The 9,347-nt window shown below is 34.4% G+C and overlaps 1 protein-coding gene across 1 annotated transcript; it reads left to right on the forward strand.

The window, feature by feature from the left end:
* Positions 1–677: 677 nt before the first annotated feature.
* Positions 678–8,767, forward strand: LOC150077932 (hemocyanin F chain-like). Its single transcript, XM_090385170.1, has 9 exons — positions 678–956; positions 1,756–1,973; positions 2,575–2,783; positions 3,679–4,075; positions 4,298–4,426; positions 5,690–5,818; positions 7,166–7,352; positions 7,608–7,819; positions 8,452–8,767. The coding sequence occupies exons 1-9, from the start codon at positions 761–763 to the stop codon at positions 8,641–8,643; spliced, it is 1,869 nt and encodes a 622-aa protein (XP_090241296.1). The 5' UTR covers positions 678–760; the 3' UTR covers positions 8,644–8,767.
* Positions 8,768–9,347: the final 580 nt, after the last annotated feature.

The following is a 9,347-nucleotide window of genomic DNA, read 5'->3' on the forward strand; positions in this document are numbered from 1 at the left end:
AGTTGATCTCTGAATGCTAAGGTTTTGTTTTAGTTGATGAGATCTTAAACTTATGTTCCTCGATAATCTTTTGTAATTGAACTAGGTAACTTGTAGGTTCTCGTCATTAACTTATATCACGAAGTCATTGACTGTACTTAATCATCCGCTGTACTTATCTTTGTCCCATCTCTGTTGCATATTTCGAGTTTCTTTTCCATTTTCTTAACAAGCCGTTAATATGAAAATTAAATAAAGAGAGCGTTATCCCTGTCTTGCTACTTGATTTACTTAAATTCCTTTTTGAACTTACGATTTGATTATACGATTTGTACACAAATCGTATAATTGAAATTATAAAGACTTCCTAGGCTGACATAGCAGTTGCCCACGGATAACACGCCAAGAAAAAAGAAAATGGATGTTATCAATCGCTATTTCTATTTCGAGTAGATAACTTCCGCTGGTAGGCCACTCCACTGGGAATCTGTATTCAAAAATAACTTCCTTAAACTGTCACCATACAAACAACACGTATAGGTCCTAGAAAAAAGGAAATGGCAATCCTGTTTTGGCCAAGCCCTACTGTCGATTAGGTTATAATTCGCAAAAGAAAAAAGTACATATTTTTATAGACATTTCTTCGAATACGTCTACCTACCCTTTAAAACAGAGCTACTATATAAGCCTCGGACAGATTGTAGCGGACACGCAAAGTCGGTGGGGATACGTCGACTGGCGCAATTGCTGAAGTGGGAGAACTTGATAAAGAAAAAGCAAGATGGCCTCTCAGGATCACCAGAAGCGTATTCTTCATTTCTTCAAGCATTTGGCATACGTAACTCAAGTTGCACTGCCTGAAGATGAACGTGATCCACGTCTGAAGAAGCTAGGCAGACTACACCGTGGTACCTTGTTCTCCTGCTTCCATGCTGAACACCTGGAAGAGGCTAAAGAACTCTATGAAGCGCTCTACAGTAAGAACTTTTTCATTTCACACTAAGCTGTAGTTCAATTTTTCAATAATGGGTGGCACACATAAATAACTTTCCTCATAAATCACATATAAATTTATAATTTAGGACCTAATTAAACTTTAAACAAAACATGTATTTTTATTACTACCGGTAGTCTTATTTATCTGTATCATTAATAATGTAAGAAAATTTCTAATTCATATTGTTTTAATTAAGTTAATTAGCAAAAAGACTCCAAGAATTTTAAAACGCGCAAAGCCTCCAAGAATTTGTTTTTCGATTATAATAATATTTATACCAAAAAAACCATTACTCAGGCTAAAACTTTGTTTGCTTGAATCAAGATTGTAGATTGAAGTATAACAAAGCACAGAACTGGAGAAATCAAAAAATCATACCAGAACGTTATGAAGCTGGAGCTAACTGAATTTTCAATATTTCATGAAAAATGGACCTTTTGTAATTTTTGTCACCTTCTGATAGCAAGATATTTCTGGAGTTCTCCTTCAATCATTGGACATTCATCGAAGCACGTAAATCCACACCTAAAATGGAGATAAATGTGAGTGATGAATGAAAAATTTCCAGACTTTGGAAGCGATAAAGGAGATAGCTTTTGCTATTAAGAATGAAGGCTGTAATTCATATTAATTTGATATTTGTAGAACAGCCGATTAAGCAATGGATCTTTGTGTTGTAATTTTTTACAGATCTTTGTTATAAATAATAAAGATCTGTAAACTGAGAGCGCGGTGACAAAATCATGCGCGCAACTGATTTTTCCGATATTTTCTTTCAGAGGCTAAGGACTTCAATGATTTCTATCACTTGGCAGAGGAAGCACGTGAAGTGGTTAACGAGGGTCTTTACGTATTTGCCATGACCGTAGCCATCTTGCACCGTTCTGATTGCGATGGTATTATAGTTCCTCCCATACAAGAAATCTTCCCTGATAGATTCATTCCTGCAGAATCCCTCAATAGGGCCCTTAAGGCTGACATCAACAGGACTAGTCAGGTAAGGTGACAAACAACTTATGCAATCCACTTTCTTTTAATGGCTATTTCAAAATACACTTTTTTTAACTTCCGAAAACTAAGCTAATGCCAATGTTTCAAAAGAGATATCCACTTTTAAGATAGAAAATTGGTAGTCTTAATTATAGTGACACCCAATATAACTGTTATCCATGCAACATTTTCGTCGAGATTGAGTGCAAGTGGAACAGATTTCGCTACCAAACCTTTTTTCACTGTTTTAAGTAATATTTAGTCTCTGCTGTACATGAAAAATATTGGACAATACCTAAAATAACAAAAAATAATACACAACACGCATTAGTTAAAATGTATTACTAAGCGTGAAGTATCACGTTTCTTATTATTCTCGGTTTTCGATTTTAAATAAAATATATTTAAAAAACGAAATTATTTATAAATTTAATGGCGAATTAATTAACATTTCAATTGCTGTGAAACTCAATAACATTCCATGTTATTGGAATATATTTATATACTAGAAAAAAAATATTAGTATGTTGTTCAAATAATTGTAATAAACGCTAGGAATTTATGTCTAGAAATTAATTTCTAATTCTTTTTTTGCGGATATTTATTAGGAGCCTGTTGTTGTGGAGATTCAAGAAACTGGCAATATCTTTGACCCCGAATATCACCTTGCCTACTTCCGTGAAGATATTGGAGCCAACGCTCACCATTGGCATTGGCACATCGTCTATCCAGGAACATGGGACCCAGAAGTCATGCACATAACAAAGGATAGGAAAGGGGAACTCTTCTACTACATGCATCAACAGATGTGTGCCAGGTAAATGTTCTCTATTAAACCCTTTTCAAGACTCGGACGCCAGTTGGCATTCTTTATGGTGAACTCTCACTATGTCATTTGCAATTTTTGAAGGAGGACTCCTTCCATCAATTGCATGTGAAGTTTAAGATGTGTAACAATAGTAGCGATGCACAGTTTAACACATACTTATTTATGCTCTACAGATTATTATGTAGGACAATAAATAGGTAGAGATTAAAAGAAAGAGCCCATATATTGAAATTAATTCGTCGAATACTTGAAACAATTACAGCAACTTCATATTGGATACGAAATATTCAGCACAACTGTATTTATTATAAGTAGTACATTCACAAAGTTCCCAGAATCGCACGCTGGTATTTAAATTGTTTGCCCTACTACCATTAGGTTTCATAGGACGGTTAGTAATCCCAACTGCTCACTCAATAAACTTTTATAGTAAAATTCTGGGAACTTTTTGAATGTACGCCGTACATTTTTAAGTTTCATTAGTTTCATTCACACTTGATACTGAGTTAATCGATCTAAGGATGTGGTGATGAAGTTCCTCCAGACATTTAATTTATAAAGAGAGAGCCCATCTATTGAATATATGCAAAGTGCCGACAATTGCAAAATGTATGCATGCATGCATGCATACATTTTAGGTGAAAAGAAAAACTTCTAGAAGTCATGCAGAAAAGTTAATAATTTCTTAGAAGCTCTGTTTTATATTCGATGAAGTAATGAAATTAGAAACATTGAAAAATCCAGTACGATCTTCCCCATAACTCCTTGAAATTTCTATTTACCGACTTTTCTTTCTAATAGAAGTATTACTTAACAGTAAAGCTGTTTTTAATTATCAATTTTATTGCAAATTTATTTTAAAATATTTAAATTTACAAAACAGGTATGACTGCGATAGATTGTCCACCGGCCTGCGTCGTCTAATCCCCTTCCATAATTTCCACGAAGAACTTGAAGGCTATAATCCCCATCTGACTTCCTTGGTTAGTGGACAAAATTATGCCAGCCGTCCAGCAGGTCTTTCCATGAAGGACATCCACGAATGTGATGTACAGGACATGATTCGTTGGAGAGAAAGAATTCTGGATGCCATTCACATCGGATTCTTGTATGACGATCACGGTAACGAGATCCCCCTGGATGCTGAACACGGTACTGACCTTCTCGCCGACTTAATGGAATCCAGTTATGAATCCAAGAACAGGGAATATTACGGCAGCTTGCACAACTGGGGACACGTCATCATTTCTCAGTGCCACGACCCTGACGGCAGATTCAAGGTTTGTGCTAACGATTAAACGTAATTCTCACGTATAGGTCAAGCGTCTTGTTCATTAATGTAAATAATTCAAAATAGTTGATACTATTTCAATTTTGATGTTAAAGTTCAGTCACTAATAGTTCATAAAAATAGAAGTAAATCATTTAAACGAGCATAAATATCAATTTTATCATTGTCATGCTATTCATAGCTGCAGCTGGTATTATTATATTTTCTTTAGGAAAATCCAGGTGTCATGAGTGATACTTCCACCTCTCTTCGTGATCCCATCTTCTACCGTTATCACAGATTTGTGGACAACATCTTCCAGGAACTAAAAGCTAGTCTGCCTCCGTACAAGCAGTCAGAGGTTAGTAGGCAAAATGATTAATCTCTCTCTCTCTCTCTCTCTCTCTCTCTCTCTCTCTCTGTTTAGACTTTTGTTTTTTAATCGTACACAGAAGTATTTTAACAGATTTCATTTCTGATTTTTAGAGATACATGGAAATAAATATGCGAGATGAAATGCAGACAAGACTTTTACTTAGTTAATTTATCTGATTTTCCGCTACAGTACGTTCAAATTGTTTTTATCTCTTTTTTTTTAAATAAAATATATTTATTTATTTGTATATATAATATGTACGTGTATGTAACTAAAAGATCGGCACTCGTGGGTAGCACAGTTGGTAGGATTGCCGTCCACCCCCAAACCGGTTGGAAAAGACCTGAGTTCGAGTCCCGTTAATGACGTGAGGAATTCTTACCGGCATTTTTTGACAACGTGGCTGAGTTAGTCGGTCACAGGCGAGGGTGGCATAGTTTGTTCTCCTGGAAACTCGGGTTTTTCATCCAGAAATCAGAAAATCGACCCAAAAACACACGCAATTTACAGACAATATACACGGAGTAATTATGGCCTTAGTCGCTAATGCTCCTAAAATCCTAATACAACTAAAAGATCGATATTTTTGACAAGTATAAATTATATCCTGGAATCATTGTACCCCTACACTTCATCTGAGGACGTGATAAAATTTTATTATCCTCAAGAGTCTTCTAAGAAAATTCTGTTATTTTCTAATTTTTTAAACTACGAATATTTTTCAATTTGTGATTTCCTATTTTCACTGAGATCTACGAAACTCGCAATTTCGTTTAATAATATGTATATGTATATAGCGTTATATACCGTTTTACTCAAAAACAAAAAAAAAGTTAATTTTACTTGTAATATAATCAAAATAAAGCATAAATTGGTTGGCATAACGCAGGGAATGAAGCCAACACATAAAAAAAAAGAAAAAATAATAATATTATTAATATTATTGCACTGAGTCCGAAAACCTAAGACTTTTATCCATATAGAGTTACTCTTCATGTCAGTCTGTCAACCTGTTTGTATGATTACTTCGTTATTACATACAAACAGGTTGAGTCAAAGGCAAATATTATATCGATTTCAGTCAAATAGTATATCGATGAACAACTGGGAAAATAATTCTTTGTGACTATTGAATTACTACATTTATCTGCTGTTGCTCCTTGTACTGTAGTTGATAAATATGATTTTTTATCCATATAATTAAATTATTAAATATAACTCATATGCTAACTGAGTCATATTTTATAGCTTGACTTCACTGGAATAGATGTCGTGAATGTCACAGTGAATGCTAAGGCTCCCAATCTTGTCCATACTTTCTTTGCAGAAGATCAACTGGAACTGCGTCATGGTATTAACACCCATGGTTCCGTAAAGGTATGATTTCTTACGTTTACTTAATTTATTCACTTATTTTCTCACATCGTCGCAATAGAAATTCTAGATCCATAAATAATTAATAAAAATACGTTGCATGTTTATAAAATAACAAAAACTGCGGTCAGTCCCCTCCTCAAAAAACAGCTAAGTGCAGAAGGGCCCATTTCAGCACCCTCAAGAGCAGGGTCTATAAAATTTTGTTGCCCTAGATTATTCGAATATATAAGTAAATTTTAGAGCGCTGGACTGCAGCTTCGCTAGTCTCCTCCCCTTGTGATTTTTTTTGCAAAGGAAGGAAATGTTTGTGCACTAGGGAGGAGGCCAACTCCGCTAGCCTTCTCCCTAGTGCAGAACGTCTCTGGACTAACAAGATTACTTCATCCAAAGACCTTCCGCAATTGGGCCCTCCAGTCTTCACCACGGGTACAAGTTTTCAGGAGGCATAAATAGTTTTCTCTGTCTACATGACAGAATATCTTTTTGAACTTGATTCAAAGTCCAACTCGGAAAAAACCAACAGAAAATAGATAAATGACATAGGAATACAGTCGGATAATGTTAATTAGATGAGCACACAAGCCGAATATTAAATCGATGTAGCTCATCAAATTAGAATTTATAAATGGAAACTCATAATATGCGCTCGCAAATTGACAGAGCTTGAATAATAAAGTACAGAATTAATGGATCATTCATCCAATTTGCCAGAAATTTCTCTCTCTGACTTCTTTCTGTTTCTTAAAATAAAAAAATATCTTCTCTAAAATTACTTTGAATCGGATACTTGGAGGAACTTTTATGGACTTTTTTCACTCTGTGGCTGAGTTAAGCGGTCTCAGGCGAGGACAGCGAGGTGTTTTTCTGCTGGAAACTTGGGTTTTTTTGTGCAGCAAAACAAGAAAATCGACTAGAGATCACACGAAATTTAGAGACATATTTCACATGGACAGATAAGTTAGTTCTCGTGTGGTCGTAATATGACACTTTATTTTATACCGTGGCACCTTAGGCATAAAAAAACCCCGACAATCTTGGATATCCTCAAGATCTGTAAAGAATCCTTCAAATCAGTTTTTGAAAAGTGATCTGAACGTTGTAAATGAAAGGAAAGACGAATACGGATCTTTCCTTTCTTGAAAAGAAAGGAAAGATTCGAAAGGAAAGATGTCAGAACTTTAGGAATCATTACTTTCCTAACGGCTCTAGTATTATGTGATCTGAAAAATCCTTTAATTTAATAACTGTTAAGGAAAGTGTAACACGCCTGCGAATTAATTAATTTAAATTATTTAATTACATTGTTTTTTTCTGTTTTTTCAATAATATTCCACCATTTAATTTCAGGTGAAATACCATCATCTTGACCATGAACCCTTCACTTACAACATTAGTGTAGAAAACAAAACTGGAGCAGAGAAAGACTCAACTGTCCGTATCTTTTTGGGACCTAAATATGATGAGCTTGGAAACCATCTCCGAATTGATGAAGCTCGTCGATTCTACATTGAATTGGACAAATTCCATGCAAAACGTAAGTAAGACAGAACGAAACCCGAATTATTCAAATGTGTTCCTTTATTTAGTGTTTTTTTTTTTTTTTTAAACATCCCTTAGTAAATCATATTTCCAACCAAATTTAAATTAAAAAGGTCTGGCGATTTCTCTCAAGCTAAACTCTCTCCGAGCATATAATGTTAAAAGAATCATGCGTCCTTGTTCTAGAATTTACTAAAACAGTATGTATTTCAAAGCCTTTGTAACAGATGGTATTTTTCTTTTTTAATAGTAACTCCTGGTAAGAATGTTGTCACTCGTAAATCGTCTGAGTCCAACGTAGTCGCTAATAAGACGCCAAATTTTGATGAGTTAGAAGGTGGCGCCTCTAGTGACCAGTTCTGCAGTTGCGGTTGGCCCAGCTACATGCTTCTACCAAGAGGCAATCATAAAGGAATGGAATTTGAACTGTTTGTCATGCTTACTGACTGGGCAGAAGATCATGTAAGTAGTCATATTTACTAGTCAGCTTTCTTTTCTTTTTTTATTAAAAGAAAATATGCGCATTCTTAAACAGAAATAGTTTATTTATTAAAAATTGTAAAAATGATGAATATTTGATTTTATTGTCCACCATGTCACTTAATTTTCTAACACCCTAATAAATTTCGGATAACTTTTTTGATGATTAGGCTGAAAAATTAAATGCTACATGCAAGGTCTGATAATATTTATATATCATTTTATAAGGGCATTTAACCGCCATAAAAGCTGAACTAAAAAAAAAAAAAAAAAAAAAAATATTCGTTCATCTTCAAAACAATACCCGAAAAATGAAGAGAAGTTTAATTAACAAGTTCAATAGCAAAACTCGATTTGGTGACGCCACCTAGTGAGGATAAGAATTAGTTCTTGAGAATTTATTATAAGACCATGTATATAGTACCTAATTCATATTTTTACGCTTTGTCTAGTGATAGTTAATGAATATAATAAAATAATATGTTACAGTTAATATATAGTTATAATAGTTAATGAATATAAAACTGCAGTAATTGTGATCTTTATTCTTTGATTATAAGTTATTATAGACATTCGAACTTTATATAATATGTATATATACATTTCTCTTTCAGGTTGGAAGTCTTAGTGACCATCACGTGTGTCATGACGCCTTCAGCTATTGTGGTGTGAAGGATCAGAAATATCCCGATAAGAAGCCAATGGGTTTCCCATTTGACCGAGTGATCAAGGCACGCTCAATTGCACAGTTCAAGACCCACAACATGTCATTTACTGATGTCACGATCCAGTTCAAGGAACACTAATTGTTTACAACGTTTCTCTAATGCTTGTAGCATTAAAATGAGTTTCGACAGTATGCTTATCTGGCTTGTCATCAACTTTATGCCTGTTACTACTCTCAAGTAATAAAATTAATCTCTTCACTGATATGTAGTCTGAACTAATTTCTTTAGTAAATAAGGTGAACAGTTCTGCCTAAGACGGCCCTTGAGTTCAGGGAACCCGGGAGTGAAATATAATTTGGGTCATAAAGGACCTGGTTGACTCAACATTAATTCACCTTGCTCAGATTGAGGAGAGGGGGACCCTCTTGTTGAGATTTGGGGCTCTTTTTCAATCCAGGTCCTAAATCTTTTAGTGACTGTTTCGTATAATATAAAGATTTTGTTGTCTAAATACTGTATAATAGCCATCATGGTTTTTCATTACAACGGCCATTCTCCATGTGTATTATTATATATTCTTTTTCATTTAATAAACCCAATGTTATCATTTGAAATAGCTCCAAAAAGCAGTTCAGATTATAAACACCGCCATACTAATATGAATAATTCAGTATATAAGTTGAAGCAAAGCATCCTTTTTGTCTCACCTTAAATTACAACAACTGTTCAGCCTACTGTTAATAAGCAATTTTTTTTATTATAATTTAATTTTATATCCTGACACATTTGTACAGCCATAGGAAAACACATTAGCCAGCTGAAATCTTCATAAAGTTTTGTAA

Source organism: Mastigoproctus giganteus, chromosome 11 (genome assembly GCF_048544385.1).
Source record: "Mastigoproctus giganteus isolate SK-2022 chromosome 11, ASM4854438v1, whole genome shotgun sequence".
Lineage (NCBI taxonomy): Eukaryota > Metazoa > Arthropoda > Arachnida > Uropygi > Thelyphonidae > Mastigoproctus > Mastigoproctus giganteus.

What these genes read in the sequence shown, in the direction of transcription:
- LOC150077932 (XM_090385170.1), top strand. Translation starts at nt 761, where the DNA reads ATGGCCTCTCAGGATCACCAGAAGCGTATTCTTCATTTCTTCAAGCAT. An exon ending in ACACCCATGGTTCCGTAAAG is followed by an intron (nt 5,819 to 7,165) that starts GTATGATTTCTT and finishes ATTTAATTTCAG; the next exon opens with GTGAAATACCATCATCTTGA. An exon ending in CTGACTGGGCAGAAGATCAT is followed by an intron (nt 7,820 to 8,451) that starts GTAAGTAGTCAT and finishes TTTCTCTTTCAG; the next exon opens with GTTGGAAGTCTTAGTGACCA.